At 49.0% G+C, this 26506-nt stretch overlaps 3 protein-coding genes across 6 annotated transcripts in view; 1 reads left to right on the top strand and 2 right to left on the bottom strand.

Annotated features, from left to right (window-relative positions):
• Nucleotides 1–4385, bottom strand: part of LOC8023439 (H(+)/Cl(-) exchange transporter 4) — a 28502-nt gene extending 24117 nt beyond the window's left edge. The window contains exons 1-2 of one of the 4 annotated variants that reach the window (XM_029991396.4): nt 4303–4385; nt 2352–2638 (exon numbers count right to left, since the gene is read on the bottom strand). In XM_029991396.4, the coding sequence (XP_029847256.2) occupies nt 2352–2622 (271 nt within the window). In that variant the 5' untranslated portion in view covers nt 2623–2638; nt 4303–4385. Of the gene's footprint in view, nt 1–2351; nt 2639–3802; nt 3877–4002; nt 4283–4302 lie in introns of those variants that run through there. The other 3 variants (XM_029991392.3, XM_029991410.3, XM_029991404.3) reach the window with 3 other exon arrangements.
• Nucleotides 4386–5009: 624 nt separating this feature from the next.
• LOC8023438 (heat shock protein 105 kDa) lies at nt 5010–9302 on the top strand. Its single transcript, XM_002401110.5, has 5 exons — nt 5010–5365; nt 5668–6882; nt 7805–8051; nt 8252–8332; nt 8395–9302. Exons 1-5 carry the CDS (start codon nt 5259–5261, stop codon nt 9142–9144), a joined length of 2400 nt encoding a protein of 799 aa, XP_002401154.3. The 5' UTR covers nt 5010–5258; the 3' UTR covers nt 9145–9302.
• A 3630-nt stretch (nt 9303–12932) lies between these two features.
• Nucleotides 12933–26498, bottom strand: LOC8023432. The gene is made up of 7 exons (XM_029991378.4): nt 25686–26498; nt 21485–21561; nt 21127–21210; nt 19457–19633; nt 17899–18145; nt 15955–16169; nt 12933–14092 (listed from the first exon to the last, which is right to left on the bottom strand). The coding sequence occupies exons 1-7, from the start codon at nt 25734–25736 to the stop codon at nt 14005–14007; spliced, it is 939 nt and encodes a 312-aa protein (XP_029847238.2). The 5' UTR covers nt 25737–26498; the 3' UTR covers nt 12933–14004.
• Nucleotides 26499–26506: the final 8 nt, after the last annotated feature.

Raw genomic sequence — 26506 nt, 5'->3', positions numbered from 1 at the left:
AGCTCAAACTGCATTTTGGAGTAGCGCATGGCAACAGGGATATTATTTTGCGTATGCTTCTCTAAAACTCACTAATCTGTCTCTGCGCGGTGACTTCTTGTTGAAACCAGTGATTTATTCTAACATAAAACTAGTCAATTGCTTAATGCTATGGTCAGTGACCAGTCAGAACAAAAATGCCAAGGACGAGCTCAGCTCGTCCGAGTGTTTTGCGGCACTGATCATAGACGGCAGCACTCGTTTTAGTTGGCGTCTTTTTTTTATAGCCACCGTTGACAGGATGAATGAGAACATACTCTGGCAACAGTAATTTAAGAATGGTATCGCTAGCCAACGGAGCATGCGGAACGTTATCGCGAAAAAGAAAAGTGAACACTGAAGAAAGCTTGAGTGACTCGGAAGAAGGTTGAGTTTTGTTCGTCAAGTGAAAACAAGGATGACTTTGTTGCTGAACTCAGAATTCGATGACGACGGCGACAACGATTTGGATGGTGGCGGCCATTTCACACAGTTTGCAACCTCAAATCAGGTGGCTGTACTGTACTTAATGCAAAAACATCAACAGGACTGCCTTAATTTACAGCCTTTTCTTTACACTCAACCCCAGAGGATGTAAGATGCTTAACGCGTCTGCGTAAATTCAAGATGCTTCGTGAATGCGCACAACTGTAACAAGGTTCACGTGCACACAAAAATATACTACTTTTTCCGTAATAAACTTTTGAAATTCTACCTGTGATATTAGAGAAATAAAACTGCTCAATGAAAAAATATGGCACCTTTAGGTCACTTAAAGAAAAAGTGGCACTTAAGGGGTTAAAAAAAATATTTTCCCACAAGATTTATAAAAATAAAATAAACACTAAAATATCACTCTGAAAAACTTCAATTGCCTGCGAAGTTCGGCGGCTCTGCTACTAAAAAATATCAACCTCTAAAGTAGCACAACAGTAATGTTTGTTAGTTCCAAAGGTAACGGCAACAATATTTCATTACATCTGCAGGATGGTAAGGAATTCCAATAATGCATTATTTTTTTTTACAAACTAACGAGCAATGCTATTTCATTACTTATTTTCGATAACGGTCCCAACACAGGGTCAGTGTTGCCTCCTTCCTATTCAGTTCGCAACAATGGGTCAATGTTGCTCTATTTCTCAGCCATGACAGAAGTGAATTGTATGCGACTGTATGAACCACTGTTCCGACTTACTGTAGATCACTCCAATAAGTGCCTTCTACCTGCTGCCGTCTCTGTCCACCAGGGCGCACGTTTTGACCATGCTGCCTGATTGCCCGGTAGCGCCCCTTTCCTGGTAGACAGATTCCGCTAAAGCATCGACTAGCTGCATAAAACAGCCCAGTGGACACGGACCAGCACCACTTGCAACCGACGTTTTAATGCAATGGCAAAAGAAGAACAAAAAAAGAGCTGATGGGTTCGTTAAAGAAACAAAATGAAAAACTATGCAATAAAATAAAACAAAGCGGGCCAATCAAGTTAAAACCCCAAGTTCCGATAAACCCGTTTCTTCTCGGACGAAGCTCTCGGTGGAAAACCGATGCAACCGCCATCTTTGGAGGGGACACATTCCACAAGCGAGCACGAGCCCATTGTTCCGACAAGGCCCTTCATCATCCGAACATGCGCTTCCTTTAAAAAAAAAGCCGGTGTTGACGGGCTATTCGCTCATTCTTGAGCGAGCTGTAACGCACAGGAGCCACTGTGCAAAGAGCTCTTAAATGGTTCTAGATCTAAAGAAGGTGGCGGGTTTTGCAGTATCTGCAAGATCAAAACTGCACGCCATCTTCATGAAGTTGTTGCTTATAGCATCGTCGGACATAACTCGCTCGTACGGTGGAAGATTGATGCGTTAATAAAAACAAGGAAATATGCACGGACCGGAAGTGTGCCGGGGCTACCAATTAGGTGGCGCCACCGAGTTTGCTGGCAAAAAAAAGAAAAGTCTAGACGACATTTATTGAGCAGCCCTGACCTTACACGCTAACAAAACATTTACCGACTGGCTGAAAAAAAGAGAAAAAAGTAGCCAACAAAGTGAGAACGCCAGGTTGTCTCTTTCGAATGCCCGGCCCCCAACGCGCTTTTCTCTTTCACGACGTCAGTGACCATAAGGGTAGAAAGAGAGGGAGAGGAGGAGACAAGGGTGCGAGCAGAGCTGGTTGCCTTTGCCTCTACTCGCCCTTCCAACAGTGAGTAGAAACAAAGGCAGCTAGCATTGCGTCTACCCACTAATCGTTTCAGTCGGCTCCTCGGTGTCCCCGTGCACTCCAATCCCCTCCTCTCCCTCAATTTCTGCGTGATTCTAGGGTCCACAGTCGATGCTCACCTGTGATCCGGCAAGAAGCCATGTTGTCGCCGGACGCTCTTGACTGGGCACCGTCCCCCGGCCGGCTCGCGATGTCGATCATCTCCTCGTCGCTGCTGCTGCTGCTGCTGCCCGCGCTCAGAGGTCCCTTGGGTTTCCCGGCTAGGGCTGGGCCCGGTAGCCTTCCCAGTGCCTGGTATCCCGGCGGTTCCTGGGGCGCCACGTGGCGCCTGGCCTGCTCATTGCCCACTTGGCCCGGTGGTCTGGTGCCCACCAGCCGCTCAGTTTCCATCGTCGGGGCCCAGGCCCTGCGATGGGAGCGGCACTGCTCGTTACCGGACCGCTTAGAGGCGCGGACCGTGTTTGCCGGTCTGTATCCTAGAGGCCGGATCGCGCATTTGCGTTCTCTCATAACCGCTAGAGAGCCGAGATTGTAGAAAGGGTCCACCCCAAATTATGGGAAGTGTTTGCACCTTAATGGTGGACGCCTGCTGCGGCGAATGGTCGCAAGTGCACAGGCGCTGCGTCGTCGGGTGGCACGGAGGAACACAAGTGGGAAGGCTCGGACGTTTGCAGACAATCTACGCTCCCGTCATCTCCCCGCAGCTTGTATTGCAAACGTGGCCCCGGTGAAGCAGTCGCTCCGAAACAGAGACTCTCTACTTAACACACTGCCATAGTCTATCGGGCAGCTCTTGAACACTCCCAACTTGTGTATATAGTTTTATAATTATTTTAGGCATCATTCATTTGCTGTGGGCTCGAAATAATTTTGACAATGTTACGTGCAACCTTTTCTCGTTGATAACGTGTAGGTTCGACCTCGCAAATACTGTAAACCTTTAGTTTTATACAAGAGCCAAAAATGTTCTTACTCATCAGGTGGTACCAGTGTGTTAATTGATTACAACGAAACGCAACACACTCAACGAGAGAATGCAAACGTATGAATCGGCCTCTGTGCGGGGATTCTCGGGAAGGAGAACTTTCAAATTTCTAACATTCGTTCGAGTTGCAGTTCCGAGCAAAGAGACGTTGTCCTCAGAAATACAAGTACGTGGGACGAGACTTCTTTTGCTAGGATGAATCTGCAAGACCTCACCAGACGCAGAGAGGCTGAAAGGTGAGAGAGGCCGCGGGGATGGAACAGCTAAGGAAGTCATCTAAACGCGGGACTGCGTTACGGCAAACGCGTCTCGCAGCAGGCCCTGGAAGAAGCCCGACAAGCAGCAGCTGGCGCCCGCGACAGGGCCGCGCTGATACATCACGACGTTAGTCACGTAACCACGGGCTCGCGTCCACGCCTGGGCTATCCATCCAACGTACGCTCGGTCAGCTCGGTGTTCGCATCTAGACGGGACACACGCGTCAGATCGGTGCTACTAAGCCGACAGCTTCGAAGCCGTTGGGCATAGACAAAAGTCCTGGGCTCGGAATGCTCGTCAAATTAATACGACCAAAAGGTCTGGCACCTGCGGAGTTGAAACCACGAACGTAGAGCGACAAGATCGATACTTGGCTCCAGACACTGCCGCGACTGACTAGTGACGCGACTGGTGAAATGCCGCCCGGATTATATTTGGCAACTGCGATGATATCACTGTTCCCCGTTGTTTTTTTTTTGTTTTTTTTCTTCATTTGATTTTGATTGCGGATGACAGGAATAAGTTACCATGTCGGAGTGTCGTCGTCTAAGCATAGCAGCTCGTTGGAGATCATCGCCTACAGGTTCACGCAGCGACGCATTCCAGGCCGCGGTACAGGAGGGGTCAGGAAATACTACGAAACTCCGTGTGTCAAACAATCGTAGCTACGAGGCGAAGAACGGCAAGAGCTTTTCCTCAGCGGGCACCGAAAATCGGACAGAAACGGGATCGCTAGGCCTAAATGTCTAAACGGCATCGAAGCGGGTTAATGTGCAGGAAAAACAAGATACGCAAATATTGAGCGAACGACTGATAAATGCTCGTACCATTATAACTTGGCTCCTTCTGGCTTCCCCCGATGTTACATCCGTTGTCGCTTTCGCCGTAAACGCAGCTGAGCGGCTGAGCCAGCTGAGCGATTCTCGGCGGCTAGTTGATCAGGATAGTGGCACCGTGACAGAACATTTGCTCGAAAGACCCGTTGCTTGTATGCCGAGAATAACCGTAAGGACTCTTCTAGCGCGTTCGTCGAAAGCGCCATTACAAAACCATAAAACGGAAAACTTTTGGATTTAATTTACATATTTTAAGGCAAATTTAAAAGTTTTCGAACCTACGATTATTCAAAAAGACCACTAGGGAAATACTCAGTTGACTCAGCCAAAAATTGCAATTATAGTTGGCTTGGATAAAATGCTTCTGTGAAAATCGGAATAGGATCTCCTAAAATAATAATCTACTGATAATTTAAAAGTAGAAGGGACAGAGACAAATGAAGAAGAGAACGTCTCTTTTTGAGACGTTCTCTTCTTCACTTGTCTCTGTCCCTTCTACTTTTAAGTTTCTGTTTCTACTCCAGTCTCGGGTTAAGTTCCATCATGGTAAATATCCACCAGCTCGCCTGCACTTTAACCGTTTTTTTACTACTGATAACGGCGATACTTAATAGAACAGTGAATAGAACAAAATTGACATGAACTACTAGAATGTTCTAGCAGCTTCTGTACTGCTATCATCATCGTCGTACTGACAGCAGTTTGGAAATTGCTCTCGGTTGCCTCTGATTGGTCCAAGGACTTCCCGGCTTCCCTTCCCCGCTTGCTTCATTCGATGACGTCAGTTCCAACCGGCGTTGCGAGTGAGGGCAAGATACCGGTGCTGAAGAAAGTTCTCGAAAAGCAGGGCTGAGTAGCCGAGCGAGCGAGCTCCTTTCTTGTCGTATCGAAGCGTGTCGCTAGCACAGTTCCGCCAGTGCGCCGAAAAGTCTCTCAGCGGCCCAGCCATGTCCGTGATCGGGTTCGACTTCGGCAATGAGAACTGCTACATCGCGGTGGCTCGCGCCGGAGGCATCGAGACCATCGCCAACGAGTACAGCCAGCGGGTGACGCCGTGAGTATCCCTTGCCACATGTCCAACTCCCGAGGTCCGCCCCAGAGGCGACCCAACTCCGGAGGAATTCTCCGGACACACCGCGGGCCTCGTTTACCCCCACTTTCATTCATTCGAGGGACCGTCGTCGAGCGGCGGTAGGCCTCCGGTGCCAGCCGCCCCGGCCTACCTACGCGCGTCGGGCCTTCGGGCCGCGTGTTCCCGGCCCGACGAGGCTGGGACGCTGGGGCTTGGGTTCTCAGCGTAGCCGCGGCTCCCCCAGCAGCGGATCTCTAACGAGTCCCTCGCGCCGTCCCGCGCAGGTCGTATGTGGCGTTCGGCGACAAGACCCGGGACCTGGGCGTCTCGGCCAAGAACAAGCAGGTGACGAACCTGAAAAACACCATCTTCGGGTTCAAGCGGCTGCAGGGCCGCAAGATCCACGACCCACAGGTCAAGCACGAGTCGACGTTCCTGCCCTACACGCTGGTGGACTTGGGCGGCGGGCGCGTGGGCGTCAAGGTCCGCTACCTGGAAGAGGATCAGACGTTCTCGGTGGCCCAGGTGACGGCCATGCTGTTCACCAAGCTCAAGGAGGTGGCCGAGACTGCTCTGCGGATCAAGGTGAACGACTGCGTGGTGTCGGTGCCGCACTTCTTCACGGACGCCGAGCGGCGCGCCCTCCTAGACGCCACCCAGATCGCGGGCCTCAACTGCCTGCGCCTGATGAACGAGACGACGGCCGTGGCGCTCAGCTTCGGCTTCTACAAGAACGACCTCCCCGAGGACAAACCGCGCGTGGTGGCCTTCGTGGACATGGGCCACTCGGCGCTCCAGGTGGCGCTGGTGGCCTTCAACAAGGACCGGCTCAAGATGCTGGCCACCACCTTCGATGGAGTTGGGGGCCGCGACTTTGACATGGTGCTGGTGCGCTACTTCGTCCAGGAGTTCAAGGAGCGCTACAAGCTGGACGTGGCCACCAACCGGCGTGCCCTCATGCGCCTCATCACCGAGTGCGAGAAGCTCAAGAAGCAGATGAGTGCCAACCCGCACGACCTGCCGCTCAACATCGAGTGCTTCATGAACGACCGGGACGTTGCGGGCAAGATGAAGCGGGAGACCTTCGAGGCCATGTCCGCCGAGCTGCTAGCTCGTGCCGAGCGCACCATGGCAAAGGCGCTGACAGAGGCCGGGCTGCGGCCGACGGACGTAGAGTCCGTGGAGCTGGTCGGGGGCGGCACCCGGGTGCCGGCAGTCAAGCAGCTGGTCCGCAAGGTGTTCCAACGGGAGCCCTCGACGACACTGAACCAGGATGAGGCGGTGGCCCGGGGCTGCGCCCTGCAGTGTGCCATGCTGTCGCCCATCTTCAAGGTGCGGGACTTTGCGGTTGTGGACGCCCAGCCCTACCCCATCGAGCTGTGCTACGACCCGGGCAAGGGAGAGGATGGCCGGGCAGAAGTGTTCCCTCGCTGGCACCAGCTGCCCTTCAGCAAGATGCTCACCTTCTACCGGAGCAAGCCCTTCAACCTCGAGGCCAGGTGGGACACCCCTGCAATCTCTGTTGGTTCTTGACCGTTGTGGCAGATGACGAGCAGACTAGGCCCCAGGTGAAAATTGGTCCACCTGCAGCTGGATTACGGATCTGGTGTGAACTGGTCAAGCTGCAAGTGGACTTATATTTAAGTGGGTAACTTCTGTGGCTATGCTGTCAAAGCTATGAATGCTGCAGCACCGTAAATTTTGATCAAAGCTCTGCACGCTCACACCTCTAAAATGTTGTAGAAAGTTGTCCCCAAGAATAATGCCGGTGATTGGGCTAGTACTGGCTGTCTTAAGTAGCGGCAAGCTCTTTAAATTGACCGCAAAATTCGGTTTCTTAACCTATTGTGCTACGATTTTGTGCGGCATTTCCCACAGGTGGCGTTTTTTTTTTTTTTTTTAAATCTGCAAAGAGCTAACTTACTTGAGGAGAAGTAAAAAAGAAAAAGGCTTAACTCCTATGAAAACCCAGCGAAGCCACCGGTCCTCAAACTATAGGGTTCTATATTGTTTGAAGACTGGTGGCTTCACTGTGCTTCCATAGGAGTTAAGCCTTTTTCTTTTTTTTACTTTCTTCGCAAGCAAGTTCGCTCTTTGCAAATTTGATAAAAGAATGCACCGCCTGTGGGAACCACTGCACGAAATCGCAGCACAATAGGTTAAGAAACCGAATTTTGCGGTCAATTTAAAGAGCCTGCCCGCTATTTGAGACATAGACGGAGAAGACAAACACCGTAAAATATTTCTCCATTTGTATTGGCATTGTTGTTGTAAAGAGTGTTTAAGGTGTGGAGTACGACTGGCAAACTTGATAGCAGTCATCTCGGATGGCATTGTGGTACGCATTTTTTGTGCACGGCCTCTGTGCCGTTAATGGCGTCGGGGGAACAGCCGGGACTGAGCGGGTTCCGTGGGACGCAGGTACCCGAAGGAGGCTGCGGTGCCCCACCCGGACCTGCAGCTGGGCAGCTTCACGGTGGACAAGGTTGTCCCCGCGGCCGAGGGCGAGGCGTCCAAGATCAAGGTGAAAGTGCGCCTCAACCTGCACGGCATTTTCTCTGTGGTGTCCGCCTCGGCCGTGGACCGCAAGCCCGACGGTCGACAGGCAAGTGCCGGGTGTGCAAACGGTGGCGACCTAGCGGCGGCGGGGGCGGCGAGTAACGAAGAGGTGAGTCTCTTGTCCCCCTGCTCCCCCGTACGGTGCCTGGAACGCGTCTACGTCCGAGTGTCACGCCGTCCATGATGCCAACCTTGGATGTACGGGCGGGATAGGACGCTAAACGCACCGGTCAGAGATGCGTTCCAGGCACCGTACCCCCTCTCCCCTTGGCAGCAGCGCTGAAGGGGTCACCCCCCTTGTGTCCCCAGGCACCCCCAACCGAGGGAGGAGACCCCGACAAGGTGGCCGAGGGCGAGCCAGTCAAGAAGGAGGAGCGGCCCAGCCCAAAAGTACGCCCTCCCCCGCCGCCCCCTCCCCATCCCCCACCTGACAACCCCTTCCCTCTTCGCAGGAGAAGCAGGCCAAGGCCATAGAGCTTCCGGTGGAGGCCCGGGTGCCGCAGCTGAGCGCCTCTGAGCTGGACCAGCTTGTGGAGCGCGAGGTCCAAATGGTGCACACGGACCGCATGGAAAAGGAGCGGGTGGATGCCAAGAATGCGGTGGAGGAGTACGTGTACGAGATGCGGGACCACCTGTCGGACCGCTACCAGCCGTTCGTGGTGCCCTCCGAAAGGGAGGCCTTCCTGGCAGCCCTCAACGAGACAGAGTCGTGGCTGTACGCCGACGGCGAGGAGGTGGCCAAGGGCCAGTACATCGAGAAGCTGGAGAGCCTGCGCAAGTTCGGCCAGCCCATCAGGGCGCGCTGTCGTGAGTTCGAGGAGCGCCCCCTGGCGGTGGAGGCGATGGGGGCCAGCCTCCAGAGGGCGCGCAAGGCGCTGGCAGAGGCGGGGCCCCGCGCGCAGGAGGAGGCCTTCAAGGCACTCGCAAAGGGGGTGGAGGAACGCCAGGCGTGGTTCGACAACGCCATGGGCGCTCTCTCCAAGGCGCCCCAGCACGTGGACCCCCCGGTGCTGGCGTCGCGGTTCCGGGAGGAGGCGCAGGCGCTGGATGCCCTGCTGGCCACCACGAGCAGATCCAAGCCGGAGCCGCAGGCCTCATCCCAGGGCAGTCCGCAGCAGCCGCCGACCACCGAGCCTCCCACGCCCTCGGAGTCGGAGTCGATTGAGTCCGAAGAGCACACGGACAAGATGGACTTAGACTGAGGACCTCCCCCGACGACTCCGCACGCTGTATATATACCTGCCTGTTTCTTTTGAACTGCCTAGCCCCACTCCCGAGGGGACCACTCTTTGTGCACTCTGGCGCCTAATAAATGTCTGGATTGGAGTCGCATTCCCTCTTTGGGGGTTGCTCCCGTCGAGATCGGTGTCTCGGATAGTATTTGTTCCGCGACGGTCACTAAATGTCACCAGGGGTGATGGAAAGAAGTTATTCCCAGCTCTGCTGTGTTAGCGATCCCTTAAAGCCTATATGGAGACTAGAGAGGGTACAAAAGTCCTGTTCTGAGTACAGTCAAGTCTCAATAATTCAACCTCTCTTAACTAACATGCAGGTCCCATGCTATGTCTGTCTATGGGAGGAAAGTCTTTGTAATTCAGACTTTCGGTCCCCCTTAAGTACAAATTAACGAGATTCAACTGTATCACCAAATATCTGATATAGGGATGCCTTCTGCACATTTCCGATTAGTTGTCAGTGTAATGATGTTGAGTCATCGAAATTGGAGATGACTAACTTGCACAGCCTGCATTTGTGAAAATCATGCGATGTCCAAAAAGACTATGGCAGTAGGGTTACAGTAATACGGCCACAATGAGAAAGGAAAGTTCTAGCTGTGTCAGTGCACGGCTACTGGATTGCATTGAAAATAAAATGTGGGTAATGAGGCTCGTGTCTGCCATGCTGGATTACTCTTTTTCTCTCACTCCAAATTTCAATGCAAATTTTTTTTTTTTTTTTTTTAATGCAAGTTGCATTGTGTGATTTAGATGTTCATAGAGAAGAGTACAGAAAATTTCTCGAGTCATTACTGCATTTCACTCGTTAATTTGTTCGGGTTACGTCGCAGTGCCTAAAAGGTGTGACGAGGAAGAAATGCTTATTCCCCCTTTTTCATTTGGCAACAGACTCTGTGGTGCCGTCTGTAGGGCAGTCTAGGCACACTTGTGGCCCACATGCATTTTCAAATTTTTTATGGATCATTCTCGCACCACAAAAGTGAATTACGTCTGAGCGCGCTACAAGTCATTTACTGAAGATTGTGCGTGGGTTTAATCTTGCAAATGCTGCAAAACCCGCCATCTAGTTCGGAACCGGAAGCACTTAAGGGCTATTTGCACACTGGTGCACCCACGTTTCAACTCGTGCAAGAAAGAGAACACATTTTCTTCAAGTTACAAACATGTGACAATTTAGCACGACCATGCGAATGTCTTAGTTAAAACGCTAACAAAAAAAATGAAAGCCGCTTACAACCCGCTGTAACACCGAATTAGAGCACAACCCTTGAGGAGGAGGAGGGGAGGGTACTGAGGGGAGCATATACCCCTCCTCCTGCGTGCTACTTCGCCCTCCGAATTTACTTTGCCCTCCGAACGGCGTCGGTGTAACTGTGAAATCACGGGAGTCGCGTAACGTAACCGGGGTTACGCGATGTCATCGTCATCGTCAGTGATGACGTCGCACCTGACGATGAGGATGACGTCACGCGTCCCATAATGCACCGCGCGGTTACGTTGACGGCGACGCTGCTCAAGTCTGAGACGGGCGCCTAAGAGTTGCGCTCTAAAAATTGGGGCTCCTACCCACGCGGTGAAGGTGGTTGGTCAGCGAAGCTGTGGCATCACCTGCGACGATTGCCTACTGCACTATACGAAATGCCGCCGCCGCTGGTCGTATTGCCAATTCTTTTCGCTTTGCCGCTCCTAGTATTCACACTGTTCCTCGGGAGTCCTAACTATGCGCGGCCTATTCATTGCGGCGCTGCAGCAACAATGAAATCAGTTGCTATACTCCGTTTCATCTTGCGTTTAAGCACAGTGAATGTTACGAGTCATCGGAGGACGTGAGAGTCTGACGTGACCTTAGAGAGGGGGCACAGTGACGCGCGAAAAGCGTATCACGGGTCACGTCCTCAGAACGGGATTGGCTAAGATAGCTCGCAGCATCCGCTGCGTCTGTTTGTAAGGTAAAATGGGGTATAGGCGGGTTCTTTTATATATAAAAGGCTAGTGATGTCACTACATGCTTCGCATTGTTTGCAGGCGCCGTTATCATCCATTATGCAGTTTGCAATTCACGCGAGGGCTTCGAATGACGTCAACCCCTTTCGAAGCAGCTGCAAACCTAATCTTTACCGGAACGCATGGGAGGGTGCTCCTATTGTGCACACGTGCCTTATCATCCATCATGTGGTTCTGATGCTTGTTTCGTGGTTTTCTTTACTGAAACGGATACTGAGCTGTATGCTGTATGCCTGATTTCAAAGGAGATATGCTGTTTTGCCTTCAATTGTTCGCCGTGAGTTTTTACCGGCACAATGCTCGTCCAAATTGAAACGGGCAGGGGCGGGGATCGTACGTAGGATCCCTGGGTTGTGCGGACGCGAGTTTTCGTTCCATGTGCTTCGATCTGCAATGTGTTCGCATGCTCGGCCAGCACCACACTTCCCAGTGATGAACAGCGTGTCCCCCCCCCCTAAAAAAAAATGTGGTATTTTCACCGCAAAAATTAACAACGCGTCGCCAAACGCTCGTTCTCCGGCCAAACGTAGCACTGGCGGTTCGAACCGGATACCAAAGTTTCGGAACTAACAATTGCCTCGGTCAAAAGTTACAGGCGATTTTTTGAAAGTTTCAATGGGAAAATGGGGCCCGTTTTTGGTAACTGGCGCCTTTCAGCTCCATGTATTAGAGAGCCGGCTGCCATTTTCCCACTAATAATTTCTGGAAATTATTTATAATTTTTTAATAAGATACAAGCTTTTAAAATTTGGCATTTCTTTTTTCTTTTTTAAAAAATATGTTTTTTTATTGTCACACCTTGTGTTGTTAATTTATGAGCTGAGTGATACCCCTGCAGAAACATATGCTAATTTTATTTGTATTCTCTTTGGAATAGCGGGGTAGGGAAAAAAGGCACTTCTGCTTGAAGGGGTCCCTACTCCCCAAACAATGTATAGCAACATGAACAATGCACCAAGGCCCTAAAGCATTTGTCAGCAGTTCACAAAAGCAGACATTCCAGAGTAGACCACATTACACAAGTCAGCAGAAGCCTAAAAACACAAAGCAATCGGCTTCGACTAAATTAAAAAAATAAGACAAGATACCTTTTAAGAGGGGGACTGCACCGTAGTGATGCCTCACTAATTCCTCGCTTACCAAAATGTAAGGAATTTGTGTCAATATTACGCCAAAAGATTGTTTTTTCGCGACAAAACTAATATCGGGCCACCGCGACACTGCCAGATCATTAGTGTAGATGCATACGAATTTTAGAACCTTCCGATTATTGATTTAAATAATCCAAATTATTTAAATAAATTTAAATAATTTGAGATCCCGGGACTAGCACATTTAAATAATGTGCTAGTCCCGGGATCTCAAACACACGGCCTGCAGGCCGCATGTTTGTCTGGTTGCCTGCGGGCTCGCTGGGGCGCAACTCGCAGGCAACGGGCTGCGAGTTTCGGTTCCCATGTCTTGAGCGCTTGAAATGGCATGCTTCATCGATGTAATCACGCCGGTTCATTTCTGCTCGAAAAGTAGCTCTGCTCTTTTAATATATTCACATAGTTTATAGTTAACTGTGTACATTTGCACTTCGTTTCGCTTTATTTCTTGCTTCCAAGCTTTTTGTAATGTACAACATTTCCCTTACTAGGCTACAAGCACGAGCTATTCGTTGAAGGATGCATCTCGGTTGCGCGAGCTCTCGATCAGCCGGAGCAACTGCCAAAGATGAAGCCACGAGCTCGGGATTCTCTCCTTCAAAAGATATCTCCATTAAAAGACAAGTATTTGTTCGAGTGTTGTTATAAAAATCGCAAAAAAGCAAGAACTGTCAAATTAACTGATTGTTTTTTTAGAGACTGTAGGAATTTGCGTACCCCGGCCGATTCGCCATTTCCCACATGGTCCGTCAACAACACAAGTCCAACCGGGTTCTTTCACGGGAGCAGAATTCCGCTCCCCTTTTATTGGTACATAAATCACAACGCTACAAAACACTCAATCTAAACTACAAATAAACGCAACATTACACAAATATTTACAAACACACGTTAAGCCAAACCTAAACACAAAGAGGGGCCCAGGCCTCGTGTCCCGCGCTTATCCGGTCGCCACACACTTGCCTCGTGTCGGTGGCCTCCCGAAGTCCTAAAAAGCCTATTCTCCCCCTTAGCCCCGAGTATATCTCGATTGATGGGCGAGGAGGTTTCTCCTCGCCCACCATGGGGTGCCTGCAGCGCCATCCAGTGGCTAGGAGAGAAAGCGGCACGTCGGGAGCCGAATTCGAAATCCCGATCGACCCCGCGGCGACACAACCACTTGATCATGTCTGAGGCGAGGCAACTGCATGGCCGCCTTGCGGTACCTGGTTTAATGGGCGCCCTTGTGAATGCACGGTGTGCCATAAGACGTGTTGAGCTTGGTTAATTCCTGAGTGAATTGAGCAACAAGGACAACAGTGTACTTGCTCTCGTTTCATTAAAAATGCCAGCATGTTGGCGGGGCGGTGTCATTTCAATTCTAGTTATCACATTAGGTCATGGCCTAAAGTATTCATATAAACAAATAAAATCTAAAAATGCCACCGGCAAGTTCTGTGAACTTGCCAGTGGCATACTCAGCGTCATCTTTTTTGTGCCACACTGACAAAGGCTGGAGTAGCTTCTGCCGTGCTCGAAAGTTGGTTACTTGTTCAAGCACATGGCTTCAATTGGAATCTCCTTCGCACGAGAGCTCGCGCGAAAAAGATGCAATGCTTTTGCAGCTGTGTGGAAACTACGACAGCCGCGACAACATAGCACAAGAAAGTGCTTTGTCACGGTGAAAGTGTCATGTGAAAAGAGTGCGCTGCACCTTATAGCTATGACATGTGGAAACGGTTGGCAGCTTGGGGAATCGTTGCTTGGCTTGGTCCGTCCTGAAATGAGAAGTCACATTGATTTTTTCCCCATCCTCTCAACTGGGCTGTTGGATTTATTTTTACCTGTAGAGCAATGTTTTCTCTCGTAATAGCGCCTCTTGAGAACACGTGGAAACTTTTGTTTAGGGCACTTCCGTCTCTGTTTGCACCCTCATTGTTCCGAAAAGGCAAATCTATGTCGCTCAACCTTGCGCTTTATGGAGAGCACCCGGATTCTAGAAATTAGTAATAAACTAATTCAGTAATAAACTAAGTAAAAAAGCCCGGAAAGAGTAACCCTAGGGTGTGAGGCCAGCTTTGCGAAGTATCGTGTCTCGAAAAGTATAATTAGAGAAAAAAAATTACAGAAGGACACTTAAGACTGCTTACGTATAGGAAGGCGAAAGCATTATAGTCCTGTGGGAGCAATGTTTTCGAGTAATGTTTCTACACATATTAAAGTTTAGGACGACGTCCTAGAGATCAACGGCAAATACGGCGTCTAGGACGACCTCAACGACAACGGCATGTTGGACGGCGTCTGGAACGACCTCTAGGACGATGTCAAGCAAGACGTCTAGCACGACCTCAAGAACAGAGGACGACCTGAAGGACGGCGTCGTCCTTAAGCATACGATTGAGCAGCGCGTGCTTGATGACATTTTCATGGCCATCTTTCAGGCACAACAACGCTGCTTTTTCATGCAATGGAACAAGTAAGGCGTTCACCTAAATATACTAGATTGGGACCTACTATATTTTATACTATATAAATATACTGGAGGCATGGGACCAAAATTTCTGTTTGACGTGCGGAAAAAACACAAAACAGAAAGCTCTGCACTTAAAGGGTTAAAAGGACAGCGAACTCCAGAAGACGTGCATGGACACCTTTTTATCGCAATATCTATGTTGCGGGACGGGCTTTGATTTTGGAGTGATCCCGACATTTGGGCACGTCGACCCAAAAGAGGAAGTTCTCTCGCAGTCTGCCAGCATCCCGAGACGTGGCACGCCCAAAGAAAATGGCCAACGTGGTTTCTACGAGGCCATCTAGCTCTTCCACTCGTATTTAACCTTTATCTAAGTGTATAGTGAGAACACACACAGCGTTCTTATGGACAAGGACGAGTAAAGGAAGTTGGCATGCAATGCCACTTGTATTCTCGTACGTTCACCCGCCTAACCCAACGGTTAAATTTGGCGTCATTCGAGCACCTTTTCTTTCTCGGAGCCAGGAAGCCGTTCGGGGCAACACGCTATCTGCCTTCGACTCTAAGTGGTTGCAACACACGTCCTGCCGGCAGCTACGTCTCGGCGAAGCCCACTGCACTTTCGCCACGGTGCCTGGAAAGCTTCTCCGACTGGTGCGTTTACTGCGTCCGAAAAAGTAGTCCCCAATTTGCGCTCGACGAAGTCGCCGGCTGCGACTCTGGCGATGTTGCAGTAGTGGTGGTGGACATGCCAAACACCCATTCTGCCATAGGTTGCTCTCCGGCTTGACAGTCCATGGAAGCTTTGGCAGCCGAGAGTAGGGACGCCGCACCAATATCGACACTAGCGCTCACTCATACTTTCTGCCGGGACTTCTACGTCCAACCGCCGGGATTGCGACGTTCGACGGCACAGTGCTCGGGCGTTTGTGACGTTTGTTGCCGCATCGGGACCACTTTCGACGCGTGGGCGGAATGGGATGCCAACAGAGGTGGCAGAACTATTCGGGAGATGAGGGTGTGACGCTGGTGAGGGTGGCAAGCAAGATCCCCCCCCTCTCCGCGTTCTGTCGCAATTGGGCGCTAAGCATGTCAGTCAGAGACACACTTTAAGAACCCCACTTTCACTGCCTCATGGGCAGAAAAATGGTTGGGAGAGGGGCTTACCAGAAGCGCCATGCGTGGCCATGGCCGCCTTTCGAGCGCTGGACACACCAGGCGGCCGCGTGGCACAGCTCGTGCAGCAGGGTGTCCCGGGTGCGTTCGGCACTGGTTAGCAGCACCGTAGAGAGCTCCACCCTGTAGCTTTGGCCCTCGAGGAAAACGCAGCGGCCAGCCGTCGAGGTCAAGCGTCCTCTCCATGCAATCTCTTGCCTCGGAAGCTGGAACAACCACTCCCCTTAAGACCCGAAGAAGCAGACGAGGAGGAGAGAACTGTCCCTCAATTCCTCCTTTATATTCGAAGAAGAAGGAAGTCCCCCTTTTTTCTGCGTAGAGTAGCTGGAGTAACTTGGCAGTACAGCCTTGTGGTTGAGAAGGTATTGCAGAGACCCACTCACTTTGGGAGAGAGAAGAGTGCGAGAGAAAATCAGTAGAAGCTGGGAGGTTGGGGAACGGCTCGATGTCTGCTTTTATGCCGAGTGTTCGAGAACCTTAATGAATTCAGAAAGCGCATATCTGTGTCGCACTTGCTTAAACGAGCAGACATTCAGACGTTGGAAGCAAGGGAAATTATAGCTATAAGAAAATATTTGTACTCCATCCTTCTGTGGAAAATTAAATATTAGTAATATCTCCTTTTCATCCAGAATTATAATCTCACCAGATCAATCGAGCAATACAGATTTAAGTGCAATGCTTTCTAATCCTCCTATTTTCCCTCGAGCAATACAAGAACGAAATTCACTGGAAAACAATATGGCAATGCTTTCTTCAATTAAACAAACTTGTTGCCACACTTCGCAACGTATTTTGTTAAGCTTCTTTTATACAACTTTTTAGAGTGCAGCTCTTAGGCGCCCGTTTCCGGCTTGAGTGGACTTGGCGTAACCGCGCGTTGCATTATGGGATATTTTCTATAATGACGTCACACGGGACGTCATGAGGGTCACAAGTGACGTCACAAAGGTCACGAGTGAAGGTCACGAGTGAAGGTCACGACCTTCACGAGTGATGTCACGTGAAAATTGAGTGTGAACGTGCCCTCCTCTCCATACTCTTCCTTCCTCCTCCTCAAGAGCTGCGCTCTAATTCAGCATTACAGGGAGTTGTAAACGTCTTTCATTTTTTAAAAATTATTTTATCATATTTTACTCTCGCTCTGGCTTTCAATAGAAAGCCGCAGTATCATTAAATAAGCAAATAAACAGACACGACTAACATTCCCACTGAACGAGGCGTACAGCCATCCGCGCCGCACAACTCGGTGCAAGACTTCCAACACGACCTCGTCGTGCGGCGAAACGAAGGTCCTTGGAAACCAGCCATAGTTCGAGATCGATGAAATGTTTGAGCTTCGAGACGACGCTTTTAGGACCGACACAGGCACGTCTTATCCAAGGTTCGACGCTTTGCTGGCATCCAGAAGTTGCTACACTGCTGCCTGTTGCAGGTCTACGTGCGTGCACGCAGCACCCCAAAATAACAAAAATTTTTTAAAAAAAAGGAACACTGCCCTCAAGCTGCTATCGCGCGTTAAATACGTCGTACAAAAGGCGGTCTCTGCAGACGCTGTCCTAGGCGTGTTTCTTCTTGGTACGACAGTCCTGTCCTGTTGGTCGTACAAAAATTGTCCACAGACAAGTTCGAAGCATATACATGTATATATGAAGCGAACATGCTTCGAACGTGCCTGAGTCGTGTCTGCAGCGAACACAGAGTCTTTCGTACGACGTACGAGCAGCGTGAATGCGGCTTTAGTGTTTCCACAGATATTACATTTTCAGGATGGTCTCTCCTTCCTCGTTTGCTCAAACATCATTCTGTTTCTGCGTCCGGTAGGTCGCGCGCCGAGAAACTTTACGAGTCTTTGAGGCGTACGACGCCCGCGACGTCTCTTTCTCCGCAAACTTTTTCTACGATCTTGTCCTCCTTCAGTACGGGGCGACTCACCCTGTCCCGAAAGAGCTCCCGGTTGAATACAGTGAAGAGCTCGGACACCAGCTTGTCCCGGAGCACTCCGAAACGTCGTCGGAAGAGCAGGGCATCCGGCTGGCTCCGCTCTGGCTCGACGGCCTCCGAGAGGGACTCTAGAAACCAGGCGTCCCGGTCCCTCTCCTCCGGAGACAGGGGGGCCTTGCGGTCCGCACCGTCCTCCTCTTCGCTGCTCGAGCCCTCCAGCCAGGAGGGCCGCCGACCCCTGCGTGCGCCCCGCAGCGTATTTAGAAAGGATGCAACCGGAGCCGCTGAATACGCCACGTTTAAAATATGGTGTCCGGAATGCGTCTCCGATCGACGTCTTTGCTGCGTCCTCAAAAGTGGTTCCTCAGTTTCTGCCCCATCACATCGTAGGAAAGTCGCGTTGGCGGCATCGCAGCAGACGCAGGTCGCTCCGCAGTTGGACGGCAATTAAAGTAGACGCGAGTGGGATCTCCGCGATGACAGCGACCCTTTTCGCCAGCATTTCTATGACACGCCGCTGGGGTCGAGACATCCAAGGGCACGATGGGCCCGCTCCTGCGCCACAATTTGTTGCCACATCGCGACCACTCTCGATGCATGGGCGGAAGTGCGGGGACTCAATACTTGTTTCTTCTAGGCGTGGAGTTTTTAGCAATTAACACCATTATGAATCGGCCACTGGCCTAACTTTTCCAGAGAAAATATTTTCTCACAAAATAGAGTGCACAAAATCTAGCGGGGGCAAACGGTGAAGCCTTAAGTCTTTTAATCCTTTTAAAAACTTCCGGGAAGAAAGGACATGAAGAAAAGGAATTACCTGGCTCAGCGGTCCGACCAATGCAACGAACCTGCTACGGCGCTCAATGAGGTTTTTGAACGAGCAGCACTTTGAAATGCCTTTGTGCCCACAAGATCTTTCTACTAGTACACAATTCCTATGCTACAACCATAATATCCGACCTAAAATTGAAAGCAAATCGGGTAAAAATAAGAAGTGGGCCAACTTTCGGTGTGCGATCAAAAAAAAGTTGAAAAAATGCTAGTTTTAGATTTTGTGACCTCCGAAACTCGCGAACGCAGGGAGGGGCGATAAACCAAAGAGGACTGTCCTTACTAGTCATTATGGTTGCTAGTTTCCCATCCTGGCTAAATAACACCATTTCTGCCGACTAGAGGTGAGCTAGCTTTTGGTGTTTCTGAAGAAATAGCAAATCACGGCCAACAATAGGCGCGAGTTATCTTTTAAGGGTGAGGCATCTCTTGGGATATTACGGTATGCAGTCCCCTGTTCCTACCTAGCAGAGGAGAAAGAAAGAGGGAGATGTTAACACACTGCGACCCACGTCACCCCCCTGCACGGTGCAATGCCATGAGTCGCGCACGCTGTGACATCAAACCAACAGCTGCGCTCAGTTGCAGACACTTTCTCCCACGGCCTCGCTTACGGTGCGATTCCCGCCAACACGAGCGAGCACGGTTCATGCAGGATCCCATACAAAGCTATTAACTGCTTTAGACAAAAAAAGTAGTGGCAAATCGGCCAACAGACCGTCCGGTTGAGAAGCCAATCCAAGCCGCCCTACAAGCAGGGGCTCTCCTAGCAGGGGGGGTGGCTGCCACCGTGGGGTCTCCGACGGGCGTCACGAAGGCTGCCGTGGCGGTCGCTGTTGTGGTGGCCACTGGAGGCACCGACCGCGGAGTCAGAGTCTTTGCCTTGGGTGAACAGCTAGAAGGAATGTCCCAGATATCACTGCTCGTTACTTTGAACAGAATGCAGCGATCTGGTGCTTAACAGCAGAGCTGCATCATGAAGGAGCTCTGCGCACCAGCTCGGTCCACATGGCTGTCATGGGGCGGCGTCTTTGCCATGGCCACTGACAAGATGAGCCGAAGCATTGTGGAAGATAGGAAGCTCGATCTAGAGGCGAGATAACAGCCTCCCCGCCTTTCTCGTCTTATCAGTTCTTATAGCGCTGAATGCACATCAGAAAAGTTAAGCACGAACACTGAAGGTCTATTCACACAATGTGTCTTGTTGACGTATCTTGCGTCTTGAAACTAGGTTTTGCGAAAATGATGACCCATGTGAATGCAACCGAAAAAGTGGCGTACCTCCAAGAAGGATTGCACGTGCTCCTCGCTTCTGAAGCAATATTTTGCTGAAACCTCACCAAAGCCTGTCAATCACCTGCAGGAGAAGCGCGAACGCTGCCAATAGCTGCTCGACTCCACTATGACGTCTGACTTTCGAGGTGAAGCGAGCTTTTGGAGAAGTCCGAGTTTTGGCCGACTCCGTATCTAAGCCAAAGCCAAAAAAAAAAAAAAGCAAACATGGCGGCAAGCGACAAGCGGAGAAGCGGTGCGTCTGGGTTGCGTACGGGCGATATGTGTTATCAGTACAGGTCGGTGGCGCAGTGCAGATTCATCAACAGTTGCGACGAGTGCAAGCACTGCATATAAACATAATGACTGAACGCATTTCGGACGCAAAAACATTCGAAATGCTTCGAGATCATCCGCCTGTTCTCCGACGTTCACGGTCCAGTGAGCTGAATCTGATGAAGTTTATGGAGTGGTATTAATAAAGCAGACTGTCCCTTCACACTGTGCACACTTTGTATCATTTTGATGCGAAACGCTTGCTATTCCTGGTGCAGATGACAAGGTTTGGCGAAATTCTTACGAGTCAATACGTCGCAGCTAGGTCTCAAGCGCCAAACTCCACATGTGAACAGGCAGATTTCGCTAAACCGTCAAACGTTGAAAAGATGCATAGAGTAAATAAAGGCCCTTAAAAAGAAAAAAAAAAATTATTTTTTTAATAGTCTAGTTGGGTCAAAAGAGTAATTTTACACAAAAAAATTTTTTTTAGAGCAATATTGACGGCGTGAGATGAAATTTAGTTGGCAGTCACCTTCCTTTCCACTTGTTTTCTCTCTCGGCATTTTGGGTGCGTGGAGGAGAGGTGGATTGGCTTCGCCTTCACGACCGAGATGGTCATTCTGGAATGACTCGTGACGTCATGGACTTTGCGCGCAGAATTTCAAATAAATCTCTCGCCGTCATTATTTCTCTAAATATCTTTTTTTTCGCGTGAAATTCATTTTTGACACGCGTTTGTTTAACCAACCAACCCAATCTCCTTTAATTATTTCCCAACGCCCCTTGCATTCTGCCATAATGCTGTGACACTGCTAATGCCTGAGCCTGGTTACCTACCTCAGTAATGGATGCTTCCCTTTGCGGAACGTAGCCCGATACATCGCTGCACCCTTCGTTGGTGAATCCACCCAGTCCAGCAACCTAAAAAAATATTTGCGACAGTACTTGAGTCGCACATAACAGAACTATCCCATGAAGAATATGTGTTTGGATCGGTAAATCTCGGTGCCATTCTTCAGTGCGATCTTTCTGCTGTGGTGGTGACTACATATTGGTCTCTTGGTTGTGGTGCTTTTGTGTGTTATGTTTACTACACCAAGTTAGCCTAATTAAAAAAATTGTTCTACGTTAAAAAAGCCACACGCAATGGAGGTCACAGAGATTTGGTATGGGTTTGCGAGTTGCTTACACTTACCTAAAATGATGATCGGGACGGGCAGCAAGCACATCTTCGTCATCGCTGCTACTGCTGGTTAATATATCGAGCACAAACTGCGGCAAAAAGCACAGTGTTCTGAGTGCAACATTTTGACGAGCCGGGCTGTGGTGGCCAGACCAACAGATTCACCCCACATGGATTTTGGCAAAGGTTGCAAGTACAAACTACCACTCCTGCTACACGATCGTTTGTGCCGCTACGGTACAAATCAAAAGCAAGTAGCTTGCACGCATAGTCTATGCTGCGGATTATCTCAAGGTGTTGAGACCAGTGTTGGCAGTATAATGCGTTACAAGTAACGGCTTAATGGACAACTTTTTTTCGCTAACTTATATATACCCTACCTACATTACTTATTAGAGTAATGGGTAACATAGCTAGTATACTCATTACATCTTTCCAAGACTTAAAAAAGATTACACTTACATTCTTTTGTGTTTCTAGGCACCAAGTTATATCAATTCTTGCACTCATCCCCGCACCTTTAAAATGTTTACTCTCTTTTGCTGGGTAGAACAGCAATATATACTAATACTTCGCAGCGCACAACAGACAACACACCATCAAAACAGATACACACAAAGAAACAACACTCACGCAGCGCTGACTGTCAACTCTCGGATATATTAATCTTCGTTCTTATCTTTCACCCTTACGCACTAAAAAAGAACTAAATGTTAACCAAGGAAGAACAGCGAAAGAAAAATAAAATAAAAAGAAAGGGGAAAGATTAATATAGGAAAGAAAGATGGAAAGAAATGGAATAAAATAAGATCTAGTCCTACTACAGTAAAATTACTGAGGAGGTTTTCCTAAATAATATAACTCTTTTCTTGATAAGCTAATCGACGGGGGTACTAACGCATACTCCGTCTAGCAGGTCTATGCTCGCGGCTTCGATGATTTCTCGAGTTAGTTTGTTGTTGCTTCGTCCCAGTATTGTGCAATTGCCCAGAAGGGGGGAACATCCACAATCTCTACAATGAATGCCCAGATGGCCTGAGTTAGCGTTAATGGCGTTGCAGTTATGTTCCCGGAGCCTGTCATTGAGACAGCGCCCCGTCTGCCCAACGTAACGCTTCCCGCACGTAAGAGGGAACGAATATATCACTCCCTCTGCACAGGAAACGAACTTGGTCTTGTGATTTTTCGTGCAGCACTCTGTTCGAATAGGCTGCCCATTCACCCGCTTGCACAGGCTGGAAAGTCTCTGCGGAGCTGAGAAAACCACGTCGACGTTGACTCTGCTAGCTACTTTTTTAAGCTTGTGTGACATGTTGTGAATATAGGGCACTATAACAGGCCTTGTAGTGCGTTCTCTTTTTCGGTAGTTAGAAGCTTCGGCTTGCTTGACCTCCTTAAGTAGGCATTCAGAGACTGAAATTAATATCGACAAAGGGTATCCTGCTGAAACCAAGCGAGTTGTTTGCGTTTTGAAGCTCATGTCGGTCATGTGCACGCAGGATTTCTTGAGGGAGTTTTTTAGGCAAAGTTTTGCAATGCCTCGTTTAACAAGTTTCGAGTGTGCGGAACTATGATGAAGTAGTGGCTTTTTTGCCCTCGGTTCATAAGACCAGCAGATGTGACAGTTTTTAAGGAACAATCGAAGGTCTAAGAATCTTATGGAATGCTCGACCGGAAGTTCGTGGGTAAGTTTTAACGGATCAAGGTATTTCTGGAAGGTAGAAAGAACATCGGCCACCAAGGTGGGGAAGGTGCGACTGTTACTGTCAAGAAAAACCAAGTAGTCATCCACGTAACGAAAAACACGCACTATTTTTGAACTGTCTAAGTTTTGCTGTAAGATTCTGTTTTTCGTTACGTGGATGACTACTTGGTTTTTCTTGACAGTAACAGTCGCACCTTCCCCACCTTGGTGGCCGATGTTCTTTCTACCTTCCAGAAATACCTTGATCCGTTAAAACTTACCCACGAACTTCCGGTCGAGCATTCCATAAGATTCTTAGACCTTCGATTGTTCCTTAAAAACTGTCACATCTGCTGGTCTTATGAACCGAGGGCAAAAAAGCCACTACTTCATCATAGTTCCGCACACTCGAAACTTGTTAAACGAGGCATTGCAAAACTTTGCCTAAAAAACTCCCTCAAGAAATCCTGCGTGCACATGACCGACATGAGCTTCAAAACGCAAACAACTCGCTTGGTTTCAGCAGGATACCCTTTGTCGATATTAATTTCAGTCTCTGAATGCCTACTTAAGGAGGTCAAGCAAGCCGAAGCTTCTAACTACCGAAAAAGAGAACGCACTACAAGGCCTGTTATAGTGCCCTATATTCACAACATGTCACACAAGCTTAAAAAAGTAGCTAGCAGAGTCAACGTCGACGTGGTTTTCTCAGCTCCGCAGAGACTTTCCAGCCTGTGCAAGCGGGTGAATGGGCAGCCTATTCGAACAGAGTGCTGCACGAAAAATCACAAGACCAAGTTCGTTTCCTGTGCAGAGGGAGTGATATATTCGTTCCCTCTTACGTGCGGGAAGCGTTACGTTGGGCAGACGGGGCGCTGTCTCAATGACAGGCTCCGGGAACATAACTGCAACGCCATTAACGCTAACTCAGGCCATCTGGGCATTCATTGTAGAGATTGTGGATGTTCCCCCCTTCTGGGCAATTGCACAATACTGGGACGAAGCAACAACAAACTAACTCGAGAAATCATCGAAGCCGCGAGCATAGACCTGCTAGACGGAGTATGCGTTAGTACCCCGTCGATTAGCTTATCAAGAAAAGAGTTATATTATTTAGGAAAACCTCCTCAGTAATTTTACTGTAGTAGGACTAGATCTTATTTTATTCCATTTCTTTCCATCTTTCTTTCCTATATTAATCTTTCCCCTTTCTTTTTATTTTATTTTTCTTTCGCTGTTCTTCCTTGGTTAACATTTAGTTCTTTTTTAGTGCGTAAGGGTGAAAGATAAGAACGAAGATTAATATATCCGAGAGTTGACAGTCAGCGCTGCGTGAGTGTTGTTTCTTTGTGTGTATCTGTTTTGATGGTGTGTTGTCTGTTGTGCGCTGCGAAGTATTAGCATGTTTAACCAACTCGCCCAAGCTGAAGTATTGAGCAATATATAGTACTTATGTGTCTGCATAACCATAATGCAGGTATGCCTAAATGCCATAAATATGGCATTTAGGCATACCTGCAACGTCAAGACAGTAATATGTTTGAATTCGTAAATTAAAAGTAAAGCAGAAAATAATGTGGTGAATGCGAGTGGATCTCGGAACGATAAGATACACCCGTGAGCAATATGAAGGTGAACAGCCCTCTTCTTGTTTTTGACGCTCCTGCAAGTTTTGGAACAAGCTCTGTTCCAGAGGAGGGCTAGAATGCAAAGTTTAGACCCCAAGCCACGTACCATTTGAGACGTTGAGAGTTAATATAGCTTTCGGGAGCCGTAAAACAGGCAAGAAACCAGGTAAGGTGTTCACCTTCATATTACCGGCGGGTGAACATAACCTTTCCTTTAGAGTGAGATCGAACGAGTCAATTTGGAAACACGGCCATAAAGCACCGTATAACATGGGTATTAGTTCAATCAGTTTCGTAATGTCGTAAAATAGGTACTTTACCCACTTCCCCGCTCTGTGAATGCAGCCCCCAGAGGGCCATATTGGGACATAAAAAATTGACCTTTCGGAGCGTTCAACGTTGCGGAGGCTGGACGGCAGCGTGCTGAAGACACATTTTCTGCTTGTTCATCATTACACGCCGAAGACGTTTTATAAAACCTTGTGTGAATGGTGAAAATCGCCTTTGAGAACACATACAATTTTTTATGTGTTCTCAAAAGTACCTAGGTGTGCGAGGGCGGAGACGAAGCACTTCGGCCTGCCAAGGAAGCTTTGATCACGCAGCGAGACCGGCATTTGACGAGTTGCGCCTTTGTCCTGCGGCGTTGCACTTTCGTAAGAATTTCCACGTGCTCTCAAAGGCAACTCTCACAGTTTACACGAGGCTTAAACAAACTTCTCTGGCGAATAACGAAAAACGAGCAGAAAACGTGTCCTGAGCATGCTGCCGCCCAGGCTCCGCAACGCTTCAAAACGTCGAGTTTTCGTGTCCCAAGATGGCCGCCCGGTGGCCGCACTTGCGCTGCAGCAACCAAGCGGATGCACTATCAAGTACGTGTCACGGAAACCCCTGATCTTACCTCGCTCAGCGGCGTTCCAGCACTCCCAGTCGATTTTTTTAATCGACTCATGGGTTAAGGCTTCGAAAATGTCGAGCGTTGAAGTGCTTGACTGTGAGATTCAGAGTACTACCGTATGACTGCACTACTGGCTATTGGTACTGCTGGCGCTGCTGGTATTAGTAGTAGTAATTCGTAGTTTAGTTAGCCTAGCAGCAGTATCGCTAAAATGTGCAGGAGACGAACGCTGCTGGTACCAACGTTGGCTGGTACCCTGGTACTTATCGTGCTACAAACAAAAAGCGCGCATTGCATATACTTTGGATCGGATTGGCTCAGGCCAAGGAGTCACGTTAACAGCCGCCCAACCAAGACGCCATCAACTATTTCCACAAATTGTTTAGTAAATTTTTCAGTTTTAAAGTTACCGAATGATTAGTTAATTATCACTAACGTTATATAATACGAATAAAACATATACGTTTTTTTTAAAAAGCTTGCACGGCTTGCAGAGTGGATTTCCGTTCGGGTTGAGAAAGAGAAACTGAAAGCATTCAACTAGTTTGACTTCCGTCGCCGCCCAAAGTAACATTAAGCCATCTTGCATTCACCCGATTATTATTTTATCTTTTTATGATTAAAGTATTTAATTTTGGGGGGTTTTCTGGGTACCAGTCGGACATGGTAGAAGTACCCGTAGTGTTCCCAAACAGGTCACGAATTACTGCCCGCTTACGACACTTCTTGAAACTTATTCACGCAATCGTGCATAAAACTAAGAACCTCAGCCGATTCACCATACAAAGCCGCCAGAAACAAAGAAAAATCAGGAATGCGACACT

The sequence above is a fragment of the Ixodes scapularis genome, unplaced genomic scaffold (genome assembly GCF_016920785.2).
Source record: "Ixodes scapularis isolate PalLabHiFi unplaced genomic scaffold, ASM1692078v2 PGA_scaffold13__105_contigs__length_92229423, whole genome shotgun sequence".
Lineage (NCBI taxonomy): Eukaryota > Metazoa > Arthropoda > Arachnida > Ixodida > Ixodidae > Ixodes > Ixodes scapularis.
Note: the sequence above shows the minus strand (reverse complement) of the source record. Positions and strands in the feature narration are given on the sequence as shown.